This window comes from Eubalaena glacialis, chromosome 2 (genome assembly GCF_028564815.1).
Source record: "Eubalaena glacialis isolate mEubGla1 chromosome 2, mEubGla1.1.hap2.+ XY, whole genome shotgun sequence".
Taxonomy (NCBI): domain Eukaryota; kingdom Metazoa; phylum Chordata; class Mammalia; order Artiodactyla; family Balaenidae; genus Eubalaena; species Eubalaena glacialis.
The window spans coordinates 153,706,973-153,733,911 of record NC_083717.1 but is presented as its reverse complement, the minus strand read 5'-3'; the positions used below and the strand labels follow the sequence as shown (position 1 = coordinate 153,733,911).

Genomic DNA, 26,939 nt, shown 5'->3' with positions numbered 1-26,939 from the left:
TTAAGAATCCGCCTGCCAACGCAGGGGACACGGGTTCGAGCCCTGGTCCGGGAAGATCCCACATGCCGTGGAGCAACTAAACCAACGAGCCACAACTACTGAAGCCCGCGTGCCGCAACCACTGAAGCCCGGGTGCTGCAACTACTGAAGCCCGCGCACTTAAAGCCCATGCTCCGCAACAAGATAAGCCACCGCACTGAGAAGCCTGCGCGCCTCAACTAGAGAAAGCCGGCAAGCGGCAACGAAGACCCAATGCAAACAAAATAAAAAATAAATAGATAAATTTATTTTAAAAAAAGGAGGAGGGTCCTCCTAGCGTTACTAATAAGTGATCTGTGGGACACCTTCCCGAGCTGCCTGCAGACCAGCCTCCTTCACCAAGTGCCAGGCCAGAGTTCTGCTCTCCCGAGCGAGGCTTCTCCCCCGACCCACCCCCGCCCTGTCAGCAGCCCTCGTGCAGTACCCACGGGGCACGGCGCCCTCACGGTTAGTTCCACCGGCTCCTCTGCCTCCGGCACCCTGACCTGCTTTCCTTCCATGGAGCCCGGGCCCAGGTCATCTCGTATAGCTGGGACAGCCTCCCTCCTCTGTACCTAAGTTCACCCTACCCTCCTTCTAAGCCACAGCTCAAAGTTCATCTCGTCCAGAGGAGAAGCTTCCTCTCACACACGCCAGCCATTCCCGAAGCCTCGGGCTAACCTAAATCCCGATCCTCCTCAAGGCACCTTTGTCATCACTTAGGAGGTGAACTGGACTGACTGCTCCTGGCCACTGTAACACCTGGAGGGTAAGGATTCTGAGTCATCGTGATCCCCTCGCCCTGCGAATGGACTGTACCCCCAACGTGCTCAAAAAATACTCCCCAAGGGACCGACTCAAAGACAACAGAGAAGTTCCATTGCTCTGAGAGTAAACATCATTTATAAAAAGAACAGAAACACCGAGAAGACCTTGAAGACTCTCTAGCCAATCCACTTTCATGAGTTCTGCCTCACAGGTAGGAAAGTGGTGGAACTCTGGGTCCAATTTCCCAGTTCCTGCTCCCGTGATGCCCCCATGACATCCTGCTGCCTGCCACTGCATCGCCAGGCTAAACACAGCCTGCCTTTGCTTCTTCGTTTAATGCATTTTTTTTTCTTTTTTTTAAACAATAAATGTTTATCCTGAGCATATGAGCATGCCAAGGCAACCAGCAACTCCTCCGCTGGACGCCATCACCAGCACCAGAGAAAGTGAAGGGACCGGGAATTAGAACAGGAAACATACTCACCATCTCTACTGCTTTCAGGCCACTTCTCAAGGTGCTTATTTCTTTGTCCAGCTCAGTCATGCTGTTGTAAATGGCAACATTTTAGTAACCAACGTGGGACTTATACTTATTGTATTAAATATATGATGAGTTTAAATATTTCATGCTTGGAAGTCCACACTACTTCATTTTAAATGTTTAAAATTCCCTTCAGTGTTCAGATCTCACAGAAAGCAACATTTTAAACTTATGAAATTTAGGTATGGAATTATGTTTTTTTTTTGGTTTTCCACAGCCAGCAGGTATATTTATAGGTTAAAAAGGGCAGAATAGAAATATGTCATGTTTCAATCTCACAAAAATCTCACTTAAGCAAATTACTGTGTGGAAATGAATTTCTTGCCATGTGTGGCTCCCTTTGGACAAGGAAAAGAAACAGCTGATCCACAATCGTGTGTGTTGTGCTCTTCATTATTATTATACTGCTTTTCATGAATGCTCTGGTAGTATGAATATTATAAGGTGATGGCCTACATTTCAATCAACAATGATTGTTCTTAAAGTTTTACTAATTAGTTTTCATTTTCATTGACCTTTTTTTTTTTTTTTAAACAGAGAAAGTTTCCTGGGCTTCTCCCATAATGCTTTTTATTTGACAGCTTTTAAACATTAGAGATTACAACTTAATTCTCGCAGAGAATTCACATGTAAACAAATTCACTGACACTTCATTTACGTCAACATTTTAATTTCATGTCTTATATGGAACATTTCTACCAAACTCTACAGAGGGAAAAAATTAGCCTGCTTGTCAGGCTTTTTAAAATCACTGCAAAAAGATGCAGTTTAAATATGTTTTTAAAAAAGGGGAGGGGGGTATTTCCCTGGTGGCACAGTGGTTAAGAATCCGCCTGCCAATGCAGGGGACACGGGTTCGAGCCCTGGTCAGGGAAGATCCCGCATGCTGCAGAGCAACTAAGCCCGTGCGCCACAACTACTGAGCCTGTGCTCTAGAGGCTGCGAGCCACAACTACTGAGCCCGCGTGCCACAACTACTGAAGCCTGCGTGCCTAGAGCCCGTGCTCTGCAACAAGAGAAGCCACCACAATGAGAAGCCCGCGCACCGCAACGAAGGGTAGTCCCCTATCGCCACAACTAGAGAAAGCCTGCGCAGGACGACCAAGACCCAACGCAGCCAAAAATAAATAAATAAATAAAATTTTAAAAAAGGCGGGGTGGGGGCAAAAGGAAGCAGGAAGAACAGCAAGGAAAAGTGCCTGCCCCTAAAGAGGTCTCTGAAAAGTGGTGTGAAGTTTGTGGGGAAAGTTTAGTGACTTTCCATTTTATTTTTAGTTCCTTCATTTGCATAAAGACTGCTTTCTATTCAAAGGTTGCTTGGTTTCTGGGAGTGTGTACACATGGGAAAATTACTAGCAACACCCTGACCTGCAGGACTTCCATTTGCTTAACGACGTATCCTCATATCCTCATTTAACTAAGGGTGCTCCCACCTGTATTTTAAGAGAACCACCCTTTCCAACTACTAGTGAAACCACACTGCTTCCCTAGACTCTTCGTAACTCAGAAAATTAGGTTTTGTAGAAGTTAGAAACTGCATCCAGGAATATTCCGAAACAGCTAGAACAAGTATACAGTGACCCTTGAACAACACAGGTGTGAACTGTGCGGGTCCACTTATATGCAGATTTTTTTTCAATAATTATGTACTACATGATCTGTGGTTGACTGAATCCTCAGATGTGGGACCACGGGTATTGAGGAACCCCACACAGGAAGGGTCAGCTATGAAGTTGTATGTTGGATTTTCAGCTGTGCAGTGGGGATTCGGGGGGTGTCGGCACCCTTAACTCCCCCGTTCAAGAGTTAACCGTATATTCAAACTCATGTAACACATCTGAGTGACTTGGATATGATTCAAACTTTACTTCATACACTGTTCAGGGGAAAGCAAACAGAAGGACCCTCTTCATGCAACGCTAACTATCTCAACGGCTAAACCACAGTCCAACGGATTAAAAAAACTGAAACAATTCACTCTAAGTACTTACTTTACTTTTGCTGCTTGAGGAATGTCCCGCAGCTCCTCATTTAGATTGAGAACCTTGGGGTATTTATTTTCCACAATAGTTATTAGATAGTGCAAAAGTGTAATGTTCCTACAATTACAGAAGGAGAGAGTATTAAACATGGTTAATATCTGCATATGATTTGTATATTCAAGTGATTCCTTCCACAAGAGTGCTATACCCCTGCATTACTTTCAAAATGTGTAGGTTCCTGAAAGGCAGGCATTCTTAAGAGAAAGGGAGAAGAGGAGAGCCTTCATGGGATTTACAAAAATATATGTCAAAAGAAGCACACATCTTCTGAAAGAGAAGGGCAGGGGATAAGAATTACGTTTTTGGCCCATAATGGGGATCCTTCAAAATTTGTGTAATGCGATGGGTGATGGAAATGAGTCTGAACCATTGCCAAAGGGGACATCCCTTCACAGTGCATCCACCCAAAGACAAGGCCTTCCCTGCAAATTCCTAACAAGCAGGGTGGGGTGGGGAGTGAGGGATGTTTAATCCACTAGAGAGGACAGCTAATTTTCAAGTCTGAAAGTACAGAGCAGCAACTCACTGATGAAAATTACTGACAATTCTCATTTAAGGGTTTCTTTCCACTGGGTGATAACATTTTTCCCTTCTGACTCATTTGTTTTGCTGTGGGAGCAAAGGATGGCTGGAAAGTTAGAATGCCCCCTATTTCAGGGCAGGGCCTGGAAATGGGCCAGGACTGTGCCATCATGGATATGATACCCTCGCAGCCTAATTTTAGCAACACTTCAGCTCCTAACTGCACAACCAGCTCCCTCTTTGGTGGTGACAGGGCTGAACCCTGACTGACCTGGGTTGAAAATGCGGGCATCTGATAACACTATCTATGAGGCCACGCTGTGGTAGTCTGGTCCCCTGGTCCCCGACTCTGATGCACATTACAATCACCTGGACCCCAGATGCCTGGGCCAACCAGAGATTCAGTCATTGGAATGAGGTGGGACCAGGTGTGGGTATTTTTTAAAACTCCCCACTGAGACTAACAGCCAAGATCAAGAACCACTTACGCTACTGAAAGTTAGCATAATCAGGAGGACACAAATGCATTTCTTTAAAAACATTTCCATAATTTTTAGGCAGTTTGCTAATTCACAAGGCTAAGTACCCACCCTCCCCCAACAAAAGTAAAGCAGAGCTGCCAAACAATTTTTTCCCCATAGCAATGCAAACCATTTCTGGTTACCCTTGCAGCTTCCTAGAAGTCAATGCAATCCTATTCCTCTGAGTCAGCCCACACGGAAAAAAATTTCCCCTTATTTTTCTTGCACTAATAATTAGAAAACCATTGCTCAGCAAAGTAAAACAGTGGCTAATAGTTCTGGCCACTTATTTTGCAGGTGTTCAGCTGTATTGTTCCACTTCAATTTTGCCTTTCACAGAATCTATGTGTCTGCCATGTGCCGGCTGCATGGAGGCAAAATCCCAGCGACCATCGCGAGAAAGAGTAATGCCATTTTCCTTCATTATTTCAGAGAAATGCTTTGTTAGTCAGAGAAATTTATTTAATTAACCATATATGCCTTTTTTAGTGTAGAAAGACTTAAAACAAGATCACATTTGGACAGCAAACCACATTTGTTTGCTATCCAAATAACACCTCATATGAGTGAATATAAATTCCTTAATAATAAAAACAACAACTAAACAGCCTCACATTTGACTACTCTCTGGTCATTACCAGAAACAAGCCTTTAATGCAGAGTGAAGAGGGAAAAGAAGAAGATCAGAAAAGTTTTTAATTTATTGTTTTGAAAAGGCTTATTGTGCATTGGAAAAATTTTATATCATTAACTAGCAGATAATCATGTAGTAAGTGCCAGCTTATCAGTAAGTTGGAAGGTGGGGGGCAAATGTGTGTGTGTGAGTGTGTGTGAGTGAGGGGAGGGAGAGAGAGAGAGAAAGAGAAAGAGAATAGGACTGACTGGTGGTGAGGATTTCCTTCCTCCCCAACCTGCAAGCCCAGTTGAAGAGAATACCCTTCCTTAAAAGATGGCTGCTCTTTATATGCAAGTAAGATGCTGCAGTTACCTACTGCAACCTCCAAATAAAATCAGTCTGTTGGTAGAGGAGAGCTGTGGGCAGCCCACTAGAACAACTGTCAAATACCTGTAAGGCCAAACACCTTGCTGGTTGTGACCTCAGACAAGCTAAATGAGCCACCTGACCCTGCCTCAGTTTCTTTATCTGACAACAGGCGATACAACACTTGGCCTGGGGACTTCACAGGTTGTTGTGACAATCAAATGTGAACGGGCTCTGAAAGGATCAAGTGCTTGCATTAAAAATAAGGTGGTGTTCAGAGAAAACCATAATTCAAAAAGACACATGCACCCCAATGTTCACTGCAGCACTATTTACAATAGCCAGGTCATGGAAGCAACCTAAATGCCCATCGACAGACGAATGGATAAAGAAGATGTGGTACGTATATACAATGGAATATTACTCAGCCATAAAAAGGAACGAAATTGGGTCATTTGTAGAGACGCAGATGGACCTAGAGACTGTCATACAGAGTGAAGTAAGAAAGAGAAAAACAAATATCATATATTAATACATATATGTGGAATCTAGAAAAATGGTACAGGTGAACCGGTTTGCAGGGCAGAAAGTGAGACACGGATGTAGAGAACAAACGTATGGACACCAAGGGGGGAAAGTGGGGGTGGGGGTGGGGGGTGGTGGTGTGATGAATTGGGCGATTGGAATTGACATATATACACTGATGTGTATAAAATAGATAACTAATAAGAACCTGCTGTATAAAAAATAATAAAATTCAAAAAAAAATAAGGTGGTGTTGATAGAACTATCAGCTGTGCTTTGTTAATCTATTTCTACACAATGCAAAAATAAGGTTTAGCCCACAACTGAACACACTGCTTGTTTCTTATATGATGGATTCAGGGTTGCCATAATGCTATGCTTCGTTAACCCTATAGAAAATATAGAGTAAAAAGTCTCACTGGTTGGGAATAATTAAGGTGAACAGCCTATACTTCTAAAAATAATTCGGGTTACAGAGAAGTTTACCTTAGAAACAAATTCCTTCCAAGTCAGGGGGAAACACAGCTCTCAGGGAAGCTAGAGTTAATACGCCTAATGCCCTTACCTGGAAATGACACTAGCACATTTTCACCATCTAGTGTCTCTAACAGGAATCTGTTCACCTAAAACACACTTTCTAGGAAGCATTTTAATGAGTCTTGGGATGAGCAGCTGAATACCAACAGCCAAAATGCATTTATACACTGTCATTTTTTCATATAGCTGCTAGCTTCCAGGTACCAAGGAAACCATAACCTAAAAAGACAACACACTTCACATTCTATCATCAGCTGTCAGTTTTTTATCTCTGTGGAGGAGTAGCAATTAGGTGAGGTCGTAAGGAGGCTACTAGGATGTTGGTAAGGTTCTGTTTCTTGAACTGGACACTAGTTATACAGATGTGTTCAATTTGTGAAAAGTCATCAAGCTGTACCTTTACGGTGAGTGAACTTGTCTTTCGTGTATTACACTGTAATAAGTTTACCCGAGAAAACCCCAAACACAAAAAACTTGGACTAGATGATATCTTTGTGGAATGAAAATGAAGGATAACTGGCCCAGTGGGAACTTGGGGATACGTGTGGTCATGAGACAGGAAGGGGGGAGTCAATGGAGAAGGAAAGAGCGGGAGAAGGAGAAGTGCAGACCAGACACTTCGGGATAAGGAGGCCCAGGAGGACCAGAGGGTACAAAGTTGAGCCCCGACCTAAGCGCCCAGATCTTCCATACTTACTTATCAATACTGGATTTTGTGTCAGCAATCTTATTTAGGCTGGATATCTTGAATCCATATGCATTGCCTCTTTGGCCTTTATTCATGTAATTTCCAAATGCCAAAACCACTTCTAGCAACTGCTTCAGGGCACTGCTCCTAAACACCTCTTCTGAACCAGAACGAATTGCTTCAAAACAAAATACATAAGACTATTACAACAAGACTTTTCAATGATACCCATCCTAAATCCACACACCTGATAACAGATACTGAAGATGTAAGATAGGGCTGTTAGACTACCAGGGAGCACTTTCCGAACACCTTTACCAGAAGCCAAGAGCAAGGGGGCAAGGAGAGCCAGCTCAAGTTGTTCAAGAGACCCAGAGATAGGTGCACAATCCTAGCCTTTCTCAGTCTTTTTCTTGGCTGACTCACCAACCATAAGCAGTTAGGAATATATAGAGCAGCAATTGCATTTTCCACATTCCTTTGCAAACCCTTTCTTGCCTGGTGTGAGTCAGATCACAGGACAATTGATCAATTCCACTGATAGAAAAACTGGGCAAACGTGTGACATGTCACAGCTGGCAGGTGTCATCAGGATCCCAAAGTCAGCCTGCACTCTGTGGCTGTGCTCTTCAGTTGCCCACATTTCAAACACCTAAAAGTTTAACAGCCTCAAAATCAAACCATATATCAGCCTCAAATCTTCCCTCAGAAAAATCCAGTAAGGCCCCGTTACAAGAAAGCTAACTGTAGGTTTAATGCCAGTAGTGATCAAATAAATTCCTCACCAACACCCAGATAGCAAAAGCCGAGTTCTGCAGAGGAGTCCAGGGAGTGTGCTGTGAGTTCCAGAACCCAGGCTAGGCCATCAAGCCAAGGACAGACCTTAAGTAATTATCTGCCAGAATTCCAACAGATTTCAAGCAAAAAAAAAATCACCAAAGGGATCCAGTTTACTATATGCACTTGCATTGCACTTGTAAATGGGCACTTGAGATGAACATCATTGCCAGTCTGGGCAGCTTGACTTTACCTTCTACTTTGGGTTTCACTTCTGCCACACGCTCTGCAAACTTCTTTTTGAAGTACAGTGACTGCAATCTTTGCTGATAATGATTAATTCTGTAAGAGCAAGCATCAACTAATGAACATGTACTTAATACACCTACGTTCACTCAATGAATATGGAGGTGATGGTACCTTAGAGCACTCCCACCCCAACACGCACACGCACACAGAGTTCCTCCCCTGGACAGGAGCACAGGGCCTGAGGCCAACTGCACCTGGAGAGCCCGTTTCCCAGTGCCCTACAGGGAGTGTTCGGGCAAGTGCAACAGGGCCTCAGCTCCAATCAGCTTATGCAATTGCCAAAAGAAAGTGAGATCTAACTGCCGTTGACTAAAGCCCCCTTCACTTCCTCAGAGTCCTAGTAGCTCTTGAGAACAGAAAAGCGATAAAAAGGAAAATGTAAAGACTCCCCGCTTCTGCTGCAAATGAAGGGCAGTTGCCTGCACTCCTCCCGTGGTACTTCACTTGCCACAAAGTCTGCCTTGCAGAACTGTAGGGTAAAACTTGTCTCCGGCATTCTCTCCTCACACCACCCTCTCCCCACTCACATCCCCAAACCTTCCTCTTTCTTCACAGTTAGGTCCCTAGCTGCACCCCTCAGGGCTGGAAAGCTCTGCCTTCCAGGATAGCGACTAGCGACTAGAGATAACAGGGAACTGGCTTGTGATCACCACCAAGACAGGCTGCTTGGTGTTTCTGAGCGGGTGAGGGTGGGCATACTTGCCCAGGCCTTCTGAAATCGCTGCCTAACCTGCTCTCTGGTGGAAACTTCAGTCCAGTAGGACTAGCGATCAGCCCTCATCCAAAACTATACCATATGATCAGACAGATGCAGGCCAGGTTCTGCTCTTATTAGGTGACCTTGGGCAGGAACCTTAACTCCTCCAGTTGCTGGCAGAGAATACCTCCCTGCCTGACAGCCCTCCTGGCAGGGCTGATAGCAGGATTAAGATGCATGCAAAGATCTAGACAGTTACTAAGGGGCAGTTATTGCAGGTGGTCATGTATTTGTCCACACAAAGGGTTGCTGGGCACACGTGTCAAAATTTCAAAACCATCCTTTGTTCTACAGTAGTATACAAAATGGCAAGTTGAGGTGAAACAACAAAAATAAGTCCAGATGTGGCAGAAATGTAGAGTGGCATGTTCACCTTGGCCACCATGTAGGTCATTGGCACTCAGGGGAGGAGCTCTGCCCTGGGGTTGACTGAGAGTTTCAGGATCACTGGTCCTTGTCTAATGCAGAATCAATTCGCTAGGCCTGGGATGGCAAAGCAACTCAGCTCACATGCCAAACTCAATTACAGAGTGGCAGCTGCTGCGGGGCTTTCTGGAGAAGGGTTGAGAAAGTTTGACACGGTTCCGTGGGAAGAGTGCCACGACTGATTAGTGATGTCTGCGTGTGTCGTGATTTGACATCCAGACCCTGGCTATTTCGTTATGTGGGCTCTACGTTGATACCTCTGAGTCTGCCCATTTTTTTCTATATTACAACAACCTTGAGATGTTGAGGTATAAGGAGGAGTGAGCTAGAATCCCAAGGGATCACAGTGCTGAGGAGAATGACACTGACTGGAGCCCAGAAAAGTTACGACTTGATTAGGTCAAAGTACATGAGCCAAAGAGGCCCAGAAATAGAGATAACTGTGAAGAAACTCTGACCCTGGCTCACCCATGGGCGAGAACTCACATAAACAAAACAATCAAGTTCCACACAACTCAGACTTGAGGAGATTTGGGGATTTAAAAAGGCTTCAAGTTAAGGCAGGTTAACTGGCCCAGATAATTCAACAGGAATCAAAAGATTCACTTCCTTAGAAAGGCCAGGGGCATCTTTGCTCTTTAAACATTTTCAAACTCACCTGCTCATCTCGAAAAGGAATCTGTCAGCCTTGGCCATCCGATCCAGTTCATGTTTATGTTCCTCCAACAGATCAATGTCACCTTTTTCAGGAACAAATTTCAAGAGCTAAAAAGTACATGCAAATATTAAAACTGAGGTTTATAATTTAAATTCTTGCCCTCATTTTTCACGCTTTCAGTTAAATTTGTCCCAAGATGAAATTTTAACTTTTAATTTATAAGCTCTCCTCACAGGTGACTGTTCAGATACAATGAAGTGATAAATCTTTCCATTTAGGTGGCCAAAAGGTACAAACTTCCAGTTACAAGATAAATCGGTAACGGGGATGTAGTGTACAACATCATGGTTATAATTAACACTGCTGCTTGATATATATGAAAGTTATTAAGACAGTAAATCCTAAGAGTTCTCATCAGAAAGGAAAAAAAAGGTTGTTTTGTTTTTTTGCCTTTAAAAAACTTTTATCTGTATGAGATGACGGATGCTAACTAAACTTACTGTGTAAATCATTTCACATTTGTAAGTCAAACCATTCTGCCACACACCTTAAATTTATAGTGATGTATGTCAATTATATTTCAATAAAATGGGAAAAAAACCTTTCTATTTTTACTTGAAAGTAGTTAAACTGGTGTAAGATTCATTTCTGGTACCCAGCTGTTCTATAGTGCCCCTAGGACCCACTTTACATAGTCCATTAGAGAGGTCTTGGAGATTCAACCTTCTCATGAGAAGATGCTACAACTGAGGTCCAGAGAGATTAGGTCACTCACCCAGGATTATAAAGCAAGTATGTGTGATCTTCAGAAATAGAACCTGGGTCTCGACTTCCAGCTCTATGTTTTTTTCCTATTACATCATGCTGAAATGAGTACTTTTATGTGTATTTTCTAATCAATTTGCTTATTTCTTTGGCTTATCTAATTCCATCTCATTTTTTGCTCCATGTAGAGTTAGGTGAGAGGAACACAATGGGATGTGAAGTTTTTGATTCCATATTTTATTTTGGAGGAAGAAATGAGCATGGAATGTGGAAGAGATAGCAACAATACTTAAAGTAGAAAAAGCACTTCTGTATGTGTCTAATTTTCTTTAAAGGCACAAACGTGTATGTGTATGCCCAGGGCTGTGCTTGTGTGCAATTTTCTAGATCAAATATTCTTGGACTTTTTAAAAAAAAATTACACTGAGCCTCTGGACCCTGAGATCCTCCCCATAAACTTGATGCTGGCATTGGGTGGTCCATTTAGCAGGTTTTCAAATGTTTGTTGGATTTAATTAAGGGACCTCAGAAAAGGTAGTCAGTCTGGGTACCACCAGCAGAGAAAGAGAATTGGAACTACAGGGAAGGAGATGAACGGTTTGAGGTTGGAAATATATTCTAGGCAGAGTGCTTATCATGCTGGGTTCTGGAAGGGGCAGTGCAGCACTTACACAGGAGGAAGAGCGGCCATCACAGCAGTGGGGGAGGGCAGCAGTGGGCAAGGTCAGGGAGGAGCAAGGGCCTTGTAAAAAATTCAGTCTTTATTTTGAGGGCATGGGATGTAACTTAAAATCTCAAGTAGGGGAATGAGTTTGCACTTTAAAAAGATCACTCTGCCTGCAGAATGGAGAAAGACTTAGAAAGGATCAAAAGTATTGGGGATTATGATTAGATTGTTGATGTAGTAATCCAGGTGAGAGACGGTGGTGGCCTGGAATGGGTAGTGGACAGGTTCTAGAGCTATTTATGGGGTTTGAACTGGCCTGACTTGTCAACTGTGGTAGATGAGGGTCAAAAGGATGAGGCCCAGGCTTCCGGCTTAGGCAATGATGTACGCAGAGTGTAACAGGGAACCCAGGAGGAGAAGGTTGGAGGAGGGTGGGTGAGGAGAAGGTGAATTTAGTGTTTGAAATACTGGCAAGAGAACCAAGTCGTGATTTCTAGTAGGCAGGTGGACAAATGGGTCTGAAATCCCAAAGAAATCTGGAAGACAAAGCTTTGGTGTGGGTTACAACATGCATGGATGTGAGTAAGGTAACCAGGGGGCCCATCAAGAGAAAAAAGCAGGGCTGGAGAGAAGCTGGCATTGATGGGATGAGAACAAGAAGAGGAACCTTCCTAGAAGGCAGCGGAGGGGCCTATGTGGAATCACAGGGCCAAGGGAAGAGATGTTTCACCATGGGGCAAGTGGCCATCGGTGTCACACGCCACCAATACGTCAAGGAAGATAAGGACTGCAGAGTACTCCCTGGCTTTGTCAACAAGAAAGTTCGTATCCTTAGTGAGAACAGCTTAAGGGAGGTGAGGAGGATGGACTGCAGTGAGGTGAGGAAGAGTGAACAAGCTTTCAAGAACTGGCTGTGTCAAAAAAGAGAGAGGACAGTAGCAGATGGGGATGTGCGGTCTTAAGAGGTGTGTGTGGGAAGGGCTGGGACCTGAACAAGTTACATGTCGAGAGGGCAAGGTGGAAGACCTTGAGGAGAGGGGCAGGGCCCTCTGGGCGAGGTCCCTGAGCACAAGGAAAGGATGGGCCAGAGCAGAAGCCCGGGACACCCCTCTCTCCTAATGGGGTGGAAGGAGGAAAGATGGAAGTAGATGCCAGGGAATTCACAGGTCTGGTGGCCTGAGAGCTTCTAGGCATGGATGTTCCCATGTTCAAATGGTAACACTGGACAAGTATCTTCTTGTTTGTCCTCAGTGCTGGAGGGAAGGTAGTAGGGCAAGGGAAGCAAGGAGGAGGAGAGAGGACAAGGCTTATTTTTTTCCCCCGAGTTTGGATTTTTACCTTCTGGACAAGGAAATTCAGTTCTAGTTTCAGGGGTCCCCCCATACCTGCCCTGCTGAGCCTACAGGCCCCTGTTCAGGATAACACAGACACCATCTGTCTCTCGTTACTCACAAGAGCACAGTGAGAGGCACAGGCTAAAGGCTCAGGCCGTCTCAAGTCAGAGTCAAGAACAGACTGTGTTTGGACAGTTTTGAGAGGAATGAACAGCCAGACAAACACCTGGAGATAAGGAGAAAGGTGTGCATCCCAAGAAAGAGGAGTGTATGGATCTCATCTGAGATCTGATCTCAGTGGCTAAAAGCAGCAGGAGAGGAGGGGTGGAATGTGGCTCAAATGCAGATCAGAACGAGTAGTAAAGGACGCTGTGTGAAGGCACAGGAAGCAGAGGAAGGGGGTAGAATAAGGAGGAAAAGAAAGAGCCTGGGAGATGAGCAGAGGGCAAGACACTCAGGACTATCAGGAGAGGCCAGGTCGGAAGTATCCCACTCGGCCAGATTCTGCTTCAGTAGACTGATTTTCGTACTTGTATTTACTTGAAGTACGTTCTATTTGCACTACAAGCCCTTTTGGCAAGATTCTGAAATCCTTTCCCTCAAGGAGGAATTTTGCTGGTTGCAATTTCACAGTAAACAGATCTTGTGGAATTTTAAGCATACGACCTTATCGATAGAGGCTGAAGACCTAAGGACTAAAGCAGCTTTCTGCTTAGTTCTTCACTCTGGGTGAAGCAATTTTTGATGCAGGCATTTGGAGCGCAGGGTCACCTGGGGGCCAGGGAGGGACAGAGGGCAGCTGGGCTCCACTCTCTTGGGGCAGAGGCTCTGTTTTGACTGGTATTCCGTGAGGGAGGGAAGAGTGGGCAGAGGAGCTAAAAATGCTCGAAGAAAGGAATACGTTTAAACTATTTATACACAGAGCATCCTAACAGACTTGGAAACATAGTCATTAGCTATTTTGGGAACTAAATCAAAACTTAAAAGGACAGCAAGAAAAGTTTCTCCACTGCTAAGTGTGACAGTTTTCACCCGGGATGACTGCAGCTGCAGAGGTTTCAGGGAGGGGCGGGTCCATGGAGGTGTGGTGATACCACACATATCACTCCTCCCTGCCTGGTATCTGAGGCCTTCTGGGAAATCAGTGAGAACCGTGGAAAATGCACACGCATACAGGCACTCCACTGGGATCCCTGTTAGCGGAGCAAAATATCCATTTCCTCTTCTCCTGGGAGCTGAGCATGCCTACAGGTGATACCTCAAGTTCAGCCTGGAATCATGATCACCTGTGTCCACTGTTGACCTTAAGTGGTCCTGGCTCTAACAAATGGAGGCCTCTTGACCAAAATCTCTCAAAATATGATTCTGTTGCAGGGACAAGGAGACAGAACAGGCTTAGAGCATTCGGAGACTGTCCCCACAATGCACAGAAAAATGTAGGGCCAGACTGAGAGATAGGTAACAATCCCTGGGGCATCTGCTAGTACAGTATCATCAACAGTATCATTTGGGAGATAACTGAACCAAGCTGCTGACAACACACAACGCAGCTGGAGTGGCTGCAAGGAGCATGTTATGGAAACACTGCATGACGAGAGGCTAGGGCACCACATCCAACTTGTTGCCTGGACATAAAAAATACAAATTATCTTCAAATACCACGGACAAGTAAGTATACTGATTGTGTATAAATCTACGCCATACTTACTATCCCCAGCATTTGAATTTCCTGCCATTTACAATGCAAGAAGAGTGCCATACAACTTACGGAGACAAGGCCCAGCCCCAAGAAGTTTACATCCCACCTTATGACACATATGAGCGTTTTGATGAAGATGACAGTGCTAGGGGGTTAACAGTGGCTTTTGTGGTTGTGGGAACAGTGAGCCAAGACCAAGACACAAATTGCGTCAGGAATTAAGCAATGACTCAGTTTATGCAGTGCAGCCTGTGACCTCACAGTGCTGAGATTCTCAATATTCCAGTGAAACAGACATTTTCTACTAAAGCTAGTAGATTTCTATGACCGGCTAAGGAGTAACAACTTGATGGCAGGCAGCATGAGAGACAGATTCCAGCATCGAGGGTCCCAGGCATTTGACAAATTCTGGACCGTCCTTCTCACCCATCATTTTGGAAACAAGGGAAGAATCAAGTCCTAGAGGCTTCTGACAGAGCTGTGTGGAACCTTGGTTCAACCTCTTCAATTCAGAGATAAGGAAATCATCTACCAGTAACAAGCAGATTTCTTTCCTCAGTACCCCCTCCCTGCTGAGAGTCCGGTGTCACCTGCGCTCTGAGCGTTGCCTGGCAGCTCACCTGTTCCAACATGTCCTTGGGCAGATCCTCCTGTTCATCCATGGTTAGAATTGCCCGTTTGATTTCATCGTTGGATAATTTCAACCTGGAGAAAGAATATTTTACTTGTTGTTAACGATATTGGCTTGAGCCGTAAAAATTTAATACAAGGTAACTCATTTTGCTATCCCAGCTGCTGATCTTCAAGTGCCGTTTTTCTCCAAATCTCTCAGTGAAAGCTTATTTCCTGACAATGTTGCACCTAAAAATAGTATTTTGAAAGGGCTTTAACATTCTTCCAGGGCTTTCTAATGCTCTGCTGACACAGAGAACAAAGCTGTTATGTTCAACCATTTAGTTTCCTTAAACAAGGGATTGGAAGATGAGAAATAGGGAAAACACCCACACATACCTGTTTTCTTTAATATATAGTATCCACAAATTGAAGGTGAAAGGGGAAAACTAACTTTTTGACTTATGTGTCAGGAGTGTTTAAAGTTCGCGCTCATATTAAAAATGGATTTTGAGAAGGTTAGCAGGATCTATGTTATTGTTAAAAAACGGAATAGTTGATATACAAAATAAAATGTATAGCTGAGGAGTTTTCATGTGTATTATTTCATTTGGCATTCAAACTAACTGTGATGATTTTTTTTTTTAATTGAGGGAGAAACTGAGGCTCAGAATGGCTAAGTGATTTGCCCAAGGTCAAACATATACAAAGGGGCAGTATCTAACACAAACCCAAGACTTTTGATTGCTAATCCCAAATTCTTTTTACAAATAATGCTTATCTAGTTAATATCTCATAGGGAAGGATTTAAGCAAAAACCCAAATCTGTTTTCTGTTTTTCTGTCTACCATTAATTCATATGATTTACTAATTTATATTAAGGATTTATGTCTTGATTCTGGCAGGACAACAAAGTACTGACTGTGAAAAGAGTTGAAATTAAAACATACTTGTAAAAATATGTTTTTATTACATACAACCAAAAGTCTTAACCAGGGCAAAAAATCTTAATCAGATTATTAGCTGTAACAATAGGGTCATTCTTTTGTTCTACTTGTAAGCATCAGACCCAGACTTATTTAAAAAATCTTACTTCCTTATAAGCTACCACTAACGTGTTATAGTACGTTATTCGATCTGTTCTTCTACTTTATGATCTTCAAGAAGAATGACATTTAGGACTGGGAATAAAGACGTGAACACACAAATATAGAGCAAGGCATACAGCCTTCATGTGTAACATTTGAAGGAAGGGACTTTGGCATCAGACAGGCTGTGCCTGGCTCTGACACTTCTTGGTCAGTGTCAGAAAAATTGGAAAAATTTTTTTCTTCAGCCTCAGTTTCTTCATCTATAAAATAGAGATAATGACAACCTATGTAAAAAAAAAAAAAGGATTTTTGTATGTGTATAAAGTGAAATAATGCATGAGACATGTTTAGCATAGTGTCTGGCCATAGAAGGGGCTCAATAAACTATATGTATACTCTGCAAGGCAGACTTTCCCACCCAGAAAAAAAAAAGCAGCAGTACTTATGTAACATTAATATTCAAGGGCAGCTATTTGATAAATAAACAGCGCTAAGTAGGGTTATCATGAAACTTCCCAAAGTGCTCTCATACCCATTGTTTCATCAGAGTTTCCTCTCTGTATAGAGCACCCATTAGACCTGGGAGAATTAAAAAATAATTAGAAGACATGGTGCTTATTTTAAAGGTGGTTATAATGTTTGAGAGAATCTAATGATAAGTTGAAACACTCCACACAAGGGTACATGAAGCATACATGGTCAGCTGTGCTCTCCCAGGTAAACGAGAGGGTTGGATGAGTGCAGGGGTGGCCATAAAGCCCATGAAGGAGGAAAGAACCCACTCTGAACACCTCTGGCTTGTCCTATTTCTCCAGATTTTGACACGATCTTGTTAAAACCATCCATGCTGCTATTGAAACTGAATGTTGTTTCATGTACCAATAAGTAGGCCAGGGAAGGAACAGATTTGGGAATCCTATTGTACAAATATCATTCTCTTCTATTTCATGCTTTCAAACCCAAATAGAGCACCTAGACAACATGCCAAATTGTCCATGTTCTAGAATAAGACCCATTCTCTTCCCTAGTCCAAGCTGTAGCACCATAATAACTCCTGGGCTGTGGAGAGCGACTCTGGATCTGGGCAGACGTCTCTAGATTGATTTAGTCATTCTGGAGTCAGTCATTTCCCATGAATATGTTCACTAGAACATCATAATGGAAAACTCCCAAACTTAAATGGAACAATTTAGCCAAGTTGGCATGGGTAAAACATATGACGGGAAAAACTGTATCCTAGCATCAAGGTCTCTACCATATGGGCCCTGGGTAGTCCTAGATTCCAGGCCACTAAAGGCTCTTGAGTCAAGTAAGGGCAAACACCATGGTGTAGCCATGCAAGGCCAAAGAAGTGGGACATTAAGTAAGGTTGAAACTGCCACTGATGAAAACCAGCTGGCTGTGGAAATGTCTAGTTACCACGAGAAAAGTTCCACTTATTTAAAAAAAAAAAAAAAAAAAGATTAGTTCTGTGTCCTTTTCACACGGAGTTGAAGAAACCACTTTATGGTGTCTTTCTGCTGAGTCCTTCTGTTTTGCATTTAAGAGAAAAGGAGTTGAACATCAGAGTGAGAACAATACTTGAAGTATCAGATTTGCATTTCATTAGCTCCCCATATGGAGTGCAGAACTCCTTGCTTTTGAAATTGTATATATTTATGCTACTCAATCCCCAGAGGCTGTCTGAACCAAACACTAGCTCTAATTCATAACAATTTTGGTTTCTCTTCATGTGGCCCACAAAGAGACTTGAGACTTTAATGGCTAGTACTTAAGAAAATCTACCTGTCAACATCCCGCCTTGCACGTGGTCTGTGGGAGCAGACAAAAAAGCTGTACCTTTGGGGAAAGAGGAGAAGGGTACACGGCCCTCTGGGAGGCTTCTATAGGTTGCCAAAGAGTTCTTAGTATCGTCTGTCATCCACAGATTGAGTCACTAATCTCTGTAATTTAAGGACCCTACCAATCCTAACCTCTTAATTGCTTTTAAAGCTTGGCAGTGTTCTGGTGTGCAGGAGGGTGGCAACTTGTGAGACATCCACTTTGACTTTCTTTGCAAGGCAGGAAACAAACCAGCCATTTAAAACCAGTATTTAACTCCACCTTACTCTACTCAGGTATTTCAAAAATTTGCCCAGAGAACTGGAACATCCAGGCGTAATTAAACTAAGTTAAGGATGGATGGCTAGATCAGCTTTAGCTCTGCTTCAGTGGATTTAAGCCAAATCCCTCTCCTTTAAAGTAGCCTTTTGTGATTTACTACACCCCGGCTGTCATGTTAAGTGAGCATCTGGAAAAAAAGAATGGCAGAACACTTCATAAAAGTGTATTTTAGGTGGGTTCATTTTGCAATATAAGCCAGCTTCCAAATTTCTTTCTTTTTTTTTTTAACAGAAGGGAGAGGTCTGTTTTAGGGAATAAAGCAGAGTGAATCTTAAGTTGCCCCGTGTCGCCTACATACACACAGCAGAGAAGTTGTTGCTGGCTCTTCCAGGGGCCTGACGAATGGGTCTCATTCTCGGGTACATCGTCTCCATTCTACTCACTTCTCAAGTCTGTAAAAGGCAGGGTCCCTGGTGGCTTGGAGCGTCACACCTTCCAGACAGCCTCTTTCTGGGCGCTGTGAGGGACGCTGGCGTCTCATGCTGTGAGCACATGAAAAGGGCCTGTACTTCCTCCCCTGCTCGGCCCCTGGGATGAGAAGGCCTTTCCTTCTGGCTACCTTCTCGGCTTCAGGCAAGGCTGTGGCAGGTGCCCCTGGCCAAAGGGTCTGTGAACTTTCGCGGTATGGGGGTAAGAAAGAGCTTTTAAAGATAACCAAGCGCTGCAGACACGTGTGCATCACAATACCGCCCATGGAACATGGGGGCTTTCACCGGGGTGGAATCTGGTGTAATGACTGCGTGGCTGGTAATTAAATTCCTAGTCAGCAAGGTAAGACACAGAGAGGGTCGCCAGTCTTTGGGAATGAAATAAGCAGAAAAGAAGACAGACACTAAGTGTGGAAAGGTAGGAAATCTTGACTTCAACTTGGAAATATTCCTACTCATTGTCCCCAGGCAGAAAATCAGTCTCCAAATGCTAGTGACAGGTTTTGTCTCTCTCCAGTCTGTCCCTCATCAGGTCTGAGCTGGGCAATAGAAAGAGCTCCCTATCTGAGAGCAGCCTGTGCCTCCAGCTCTGACCCCTCCAGCCTATCCTGCGAACCCGTCAGAGATCAAACTCAAAACCTCATTAAGACAGTACTGTTCTCTGGAACAAACGGCACCAATTCCGGATCCCCCCCCAGGTACACAAACGGGCCATTAACTGAGCAGCTGCCATATACAGGCACTCTGTCAGTGCTTCTCACACACTGGGTCTCATTCTTATAAGCCCACTGCTTTCATTACCTCCATTTTATAGACTGACCCTGGGCTGACTTGGGCCCTGACAAAGGCACCAGGCCTGGATCTCAGGCCCTCCTGCCTGGTCTCATTTAATCCAAGTGATAATCGTCTGCTGCAATTACAGGGCTCTCTCTATAGCCCGGCCTGTACCCACTCCGGTGCCTTTGCTCCTGCTGCACCCTTGGAACTGCCTCTGCTCCCCTGCCTGTGTAACTGTTAATGGCCTCGAGGCCCACTTTCTCAGGGACACCCTGCTGCTGCCCCCTCGCCCCCTTGGCTGGGCTCCCCATCCCCTTCCATCCAGACCAGTCTAAGGCCTGAATTGTTCACAGGTCATCTCGCCTGTGTCACTGTTCTCCAATTAGCCATGCGCTGCCAAAGGCAACAGTGCTACCTTAAGTCTTGGGACATCCTATGGCACCCAGCACAGTGCCAGGCAAACAAACACTCCAAAGCAATAACTCTAAGCAAAAAGTATCAAAGCAAAGTATCACAGCTCTCCCCTCCTTTAAGCCCCTGGCTCCTTTTGTGTGTACTCATGCATTGCCAATGAAAAGGGGAGAGCGAAAGCAAGGTAAACCAACCGCTGACTGGTTAAACAACTAAATAAAAACAAATTAGTTCTGCTTAATTTCTTTTACCTTTAGCCCTGTGCTCTCCTGATGAGAGTAAAACCATTGACCACTGAGCAGACAAGCATGTGGTACTGAATCCTCTGTGGCAGAGAAGGTTTTAGACCCTGATCGATAAGGCCCAATTACCATAAGGTTAACTGCATCTCAAAATCACCTTGTTATACATAATACATTTTAAAATTATGCTCATTGTAATACTTATCCATTAAATTGGATATTAATAGATAATTTAACAGATACGAGGCAAGTTCTTAAAATTATCTTCTAGAGAGTTAGGACACATTCACATTCTAAGTCACCTTAGCCTTTGACACTTTTGATGTAATGAGGGAATGATATACCACAATATGAAACAATTCCTCCAATAATGGGATGGGAAATTTGCCAGAAGAAGTTGTAACCTTATCTATAACTAGTGTAATTACCCTCGGTGGCATCTTGTACTGAGAATAATCTGTCTATGAGAAACTGGGTCACAGCTAGAGCACTTAAATTACTATAGAAATTCAGAGTGATAGCTCCCTTTGCCAAGTTGTTTTAAAAGTGCTCCCCTAGACTGCAAAAGTGCAAAATAGAGGGGGAAATTCTAGGGTTTTAAAAGAAAAACTTTGCCCAAATTTTCATTTACTTTTGCTATTAAGTAAAAACATTATTTGTAAAAAGAAGTTTTAACAAAACAAATTGTATAGACTATAGAAAAAAAATATGTAGCCCTTCAAAACTATTTTCAGTGGTGTCTTCTTGAACAAAAGTGGGGATAAACACAGGGCCTGGCCACTTACACAGCTTCCAGCCAGAGGCAGAAATTAAATGCTAACAGGATGGTTCATGTTACCTTACTAAGTTGTATTAAAATTCAGGGGTCTTACCAAACTTCAATTTCTCTTTCACTAAAAGAAACATTTGCTCCATAAAGTAATATATGTCTGGCTATCAATCAAACTTCTATGCTGCAAACCAAGCAGCAGTGCTGTGTGTTAAACTCTAAGACCATGTGAAAAATAAGTACTACAACTACTACTTTCCGTCTTTACTCTCCCTGAAAGTCACCTTATGCCAGCCTCGATACACATATAACATTCTTTCCAGAATGTAACCAATGTGACTTATACATAATGCCTCAAAATTCAGAATTCTTTATATTTTCCTTCCCTTCATCAGCACGAGGTATCTCTGTCTAATGTGAAAGTCCCTTTTAGAGAAAGGAGAAACTAGATTCAGAAAAACTACTTGAAATGCCCAGGACGACCTGACACATTGCCTGAAGCTATAATCAGATTCCAGGTTCCCGAATTTCCTTTCTTCTTTTCAAGCTCCAAGGCCATGATGGTTCACTAATTATGAGAAATACTTCTGAAAGGGCTGAACTGGATGAATTAGCATTTCACTGAGATTTGAGTTTTACATATTTTTTAGTCATAAAAATGTTCACAAACAGCATGAAATAATATAATCTTGAAGTATAAAAAGGTGACTTTAGAAAGCAAAATGAAACAAAGAGCCTTCATGCCTTCAGCGTGGATGCTGATTCTGTGACAGTGTTACTTCAATGGCTAAAGAATCTCTAAAGCCGAGAGGTATAAATAACAGTAAAGTCCATTTTATAGGCTCTCTGGAAAAACAAAACAAAACATTGATTTGAGATGTTCTGCTCTTTATGATTTAGGAGTCTGTGGAAATTAAACTGCAAGAAATAGGCATCCAGCTGTGACATATTCCACGAGGGAAAGGAGGCACTAACAGTCCTCTTCACGTCAGACAGAAGAAACTTGGAGAACTGACCCTCAGCAGAGTCCAGGTAAAAGGACGAGTCCAAACATGTGGTTTGGAGCCACATGATAGAAAAGTTGGTCCTGATAGCCTCACCCATCAGAGGGCAGACAGCAGAAGCAAGAAGAACTACAATTCTGCAGCCTGTGGAACGAAAACCATGTTCACAGAAAGACAGACAAAATGAAAAGGCAGAGGGCTATGTACCAGATGAAGGAACAAGATGAAACCCCAGAAAAACAATTAAATGAAGTGGAGATAGGCAACCTTCCAGAAAGAGAATTCAGAATAATGATAGTGAAGATGATTCAGGACCTCGGAAAAAGAACGGAGGCAAAGATTGAGAAGATGCAAGAAATGTTTAAAAAAGACCTAGAAGAATTAAAGAACAAACAAACAGAGATGAACAATACAATAACTGAAATAAAAAAATACACTAGAAGGAATCAATCGCAGAATAACTGAGGTGGAAGAACATAAGTGACCTGGAAGACAGAATGGTGGAATTCACTGCCATGGAACAGAATAAAGAAAAAAGAATGAAAAGAAATGAAGACAGCCTAAGAGACCTCTGGGACAACATTAAATGCAACAACATTCGCATTATAGGGGTGCCAGAAGGAGAAGAGAGAAAGGACCTGAGAAAATATGTGAAGAGATTATAGTCGAAAACTTCCCTAACGTGGGAAAGGAAATAGCCACCCAAGTCCAGGAAGTGCAGAGAGTCCCAGGCAGAATAAACCCAAGGAGAAACATGCCGAGACACATAGTAATCAAACTGACTTTAGTAATCAAAAGACAAAGAAAAATTAGTAATCAAAAGACAAAGGAAAATTACTAAAAGCAACAAGGGAAAAATGACAAATGACATACAAGGGAACTCCTATAACGTTAACAGCTTATTTCTCAGCAGAAATTCTACAAGCTAGAAGGGAGTGGCACGATATATTTAAAGTGATGAAAGGGAAGAACCTACAACCAAGATTACTCTACCTGGCAAGGATCTCATTCAGATTTGACAGAGAAATCAAAAGCTTTACAGACAAGCAAAAGCTAAGAGAATTCAGCACCACCAAACCAGCTCTACAACAAATGGTAAAGGAACTTCTTTAGGCAGGAAACACAAGAGAAGAAAAGGACCTACAAAAACAAACCCAAAACAATTAAGAAAATGGTAATAGGGGGCGTTCCTGGTGGCGCAGTGGATAGGAATCTGCCTGCCAATGCAGGGGACACGGGTTTGATCCCTGGTCCGGAAGGATCCCACATGCTGCGGAGCAACTACTGAGCCTGCGCTCCGGAGCCTGCGAGCCACAACTACTGAAGCCCATGCATCTAGAGCCCGTGCTCCACAGCAAGAGAGGCCACTGCAGTGAGAAGCCCGTGCACAGCAACAAAGAGTGGCCCCCGCTCGCTGCAATTAGAGAAAGCCCATGTGCAGCAACAAAGACCCAACACAGCCAAAAATAAATAAAATAAAAATAAAAATAAATTTTTTAAGAAAATAGTAATAGGAACATACATATCAATAATTACCTTAAATGTGAATGGATTAAATGCTCCAACCAAAAGACACAGGCTCGCTGAATGGATATAAAAACAAGACCCATATATATGCTGTCTACAAGAGACCCACTTCAGACCTAGGGACACATACAGACTGAAAGTGAGGGGATGGAAAAAGATATTCCATGCAAATGGAAATCCAAAGAAAGCTGGAGTAGCAATACTCATATCAGACAAAATAGACTTCAAAATAAAGAATGTTATAAGAGACAAGGAAGGACACTACATAATGATCAAGGGATCGATCCAAGAAGAAGATATAACAATTATAAATATATATGCACCCAACACAGGAGCACCTCAATACATAAGGCAAATGCTAACAGCTATAAAAGAGTAAATCAACAGTAACGCAATAATAGTGGGGGACTTTAACACCTCACTTACACCAATGGACAGATCATCCAAAATGAAAATAAATAAGGAAACAGAAGTTTTAAATGACACAATAGACCAGATAGATTTAATTGATATTAATAGGACAGTCCATCCGAAAACAGCAGATTACACTTTCTTCTCAAGTGCACATGGAACATTCTCTAGGATAGATCACATCTAGGGTCACAAATCAAGCCTTGGTAAATTTAAGAAAATTGATATCATATCAAGCATCTTTTCCGATCACAGTGCTATCAGATCAGAAATCAATTACAGGGAAGAAAACGTAAAAAACACAAACACATGGAGGTTAAACAATACGTTACTAAATAACCAAGAGATCACTGAAGAAATCAAAGAGGAAATTAAAAAATACCAAGAGACAAATGACAACGAAAACACAACGACCCAAAACCTATGGGATGCAGCAAAAGCAGTTCTAAGAGGGAAGTTTACATCAATACAATCACACCTCAAGAAACAAGAAAAATCTCAAATAAACATTCTAACCTTACACCTAAAGGAACTAGAGAAAGAAAAACAAACAAAATGCAAAGTTAGTAGAAGGAAAGAAATCATAAAGATCAGAGCAGAAATAAATGAAATAGAAATGAAGAAAACAATAGCAAAGATCAATAAAACTAAAAGCTGGTTCTTTGAGAAGATAAACAAAATTGATAAACCTTTAGCCAGACTCATCGAGAAAAAGAGGGAGAGGACTCAAATCAATAAAATTCGATATGAAAAAGGAGAAGTTATAACAGACACTGCAGAAATACAAAGCATCCTAAGAGACTACTACAAGCAACTCTATGCCAATAAAATGGACAACCTGGAAGAAATGGACAAATTCTTAGAAAAGCACAACCTTCCGAGACTGAACCAGGAAGAAATAGAACACATAAACAGACGAATCACAAGTAATGAGATTGAAACTGTGATTTAAAATCTTCCAACAAACAAAAGTTCAGGACCAGATGGCTTCACAGGTGAATTTTATCAAACATTTAGAGAAAAGCTAACACCCATCCTTCTCAAACTCTTCCAAAAAATATCAGAGGAAGGAACACTCCCAAGCTCATTCTACGAGGCCACCATTACCCTGATACCAAAACCAGACAAAGATACTACAGAAAAAGAAAATTACAGACCAATATTACTGATGAAAATAGATGCAAAAATCCTCAACAAAATACTGGCAAACAGAATCCAACAACGCATTAAAAGGATCATACACCATGATCAAGTGGGATTTAACCCAGGGATGCAAGGATTCTTCAATATAGGCAAATCAATCAATGTGATACATGATAACAAACTGAAGGATAAAAACCATATGATCATTTCAATAGATGCAGAAAAAGCTTTTGCCAAAATTCAACACCCATTTATGATAAAAACCTCCAGAAAGTGAGCATAGAGGGAACCTACCTCAACATAATAAAGGCCATATACAACAAACCCCACAGCAAACATCATTCTCAATGGTGAAAAACTGAAAGCATTTCCTCTAAGATCAGGAACAAGACAAGGATGTCCACTCTCGCCACTATTATTCAACATAGTTTTGAAGGTCCTAGCCACAGCAATCAGAGAAGAAAAAGAAATAAAAGGAATACAAATTGGAAAAAAAGAAGTAAAACTGTCACTGTTTGCAGATTACTGTACATAGATAATCCTAAAGATGCCACCGGAAAACTACTAGAGCTAATCAATGAATTTGGTAAAGTTGCAGGATACAAAATTAATGCACAGACATCTCTTGCATTCCTATACACTAACAATGAAAGATCAGAAAGAGAAATTAAGGAAACAATCCCATTCACCACTGCAACAAAAAGAATAAAATACCTAGGAATAGACCTACCTAAGGAGACAGAAGACCTCTACCCAGAAAACTATAAGACAACTGATGAAAGAAATCAAAGATGACACAAACAGATGGAGAGATATACCATGTTCTTGGATTGGAAGAATCAATATTGTGAAAATGGCTATACTACCCAAAGCAAACTACAGATTCAATGCAATCCCTATCAAATTACCAATGGCATTTTTCACAGAACTAGAACAAAAAAATCTTAAAATTTGTATGGAGACACGAAAGACCCCAAATAGCTAAAGCAATCTTGAGGGAAAAAAACGGAGCTGGAGGAATCAGGCTCCCAGACTTCAGACTATACTACAAAGCTACAGTAAACAAGACAATATGGTACTGGCACAAAAACAGAAATATAGATTAATGGAACAGGATAGAAAGTGCAGAGATAAACCCACACACGTATGGTCACCTTATCTTTGATAAAGGAGGCAAAGATATACAATGGAGAAAAGACAGTCTCTTCAATAAGTGGTGCTGGGAAAACTGGTCAGCTACATGTAAAAGAATGAAATTAGAACACTCCCTAGCACCATACACAAAAAATAAACTCAAAATGGATTAAAGACCTAAGTGTAAGACCGGACACTATAAAACTCTTAGAGGAAAACAGGAAGAACACGCTTTGACATAAATCACAGCAAGATCTTTTTTGACCCACCTCCTAGAGTAATGGAAATAAAAACAAAAATAAACAAGTGGGACCTAATGAAACTTAAAAGCTTTTGCACAGTAAAGGAAACTATAAACAGGATGAAAGGACAACCCTCAGAATGGGAGAAAATATTTGCAAATGAATCAATGGACAAAGGATTAATCTCCAAAATATATAAACAGCTCATGCAGCTCAATATTAAAAAAACGAACAACCCAATCAAAAAATGGGCAGAAGACCTAAATAGACATTTCTCCAAAGAAGACATACAGATGGCCAAGAAGCACATGAAAAGCTGCTCAACATCACTAATTATTAGAGAAATGCAAATCAAAACTACAATGAGGTATCACCTCACACCAGTTAGAATGGGCATCATCAGAAAATCTACAAACAACAAATGCTGGAGAGGGTGTGGAGAAAAGGGA

The 26,939-nt window shown here is 42.3% G+C and overlaps 1 protein-coding gene across 3 annotated transcripts in view; it reads right to left on the bottom strand.

Moving 5' to 3' along the window:
* DAAM1 (dishevelled associated activator of morphogenesis 1) overlaps positions 1 to 26,939 on the bottom strand; it is a 180,656-nt gene that overhangs the window by 13,428 nt on the left and 140,289 nt on the right. For all 3 annotated transcript variants that reach the window (XM_061182617.1, XM_061182618.1, XM_061182619.1), the window contains 6 exons: positions 15,157 to 15,241; positions 10,072 to 10,178; positions 8,175 to 8,263; positions 7,154 to 7,322; positions 3,319 to 3,426; positions 1,271 to 1,331 (listed from right to left, as the gene is read on the bottom strand). In XM_061182617.1, coding sequence (XP_061038600.1) covers positions 1,271 to 1,331; positions 3,319 to 3,426; positions 7,154 to 7,322; positions 8,175 to 8,263; positions 10,072 to 10,178; positions 15,157 to 15,241 — 619 coding nt within the window. The remainder of the gene's footprint in view (positions 1 to 1,270; positions 1,332 to 3,318; positions 3,427 to 7,153; positions 7,323 to 8,174; positions 8,264 to 10,071; positions 10,179 to 15,156; positions 15,242 to 26,939) is intronic.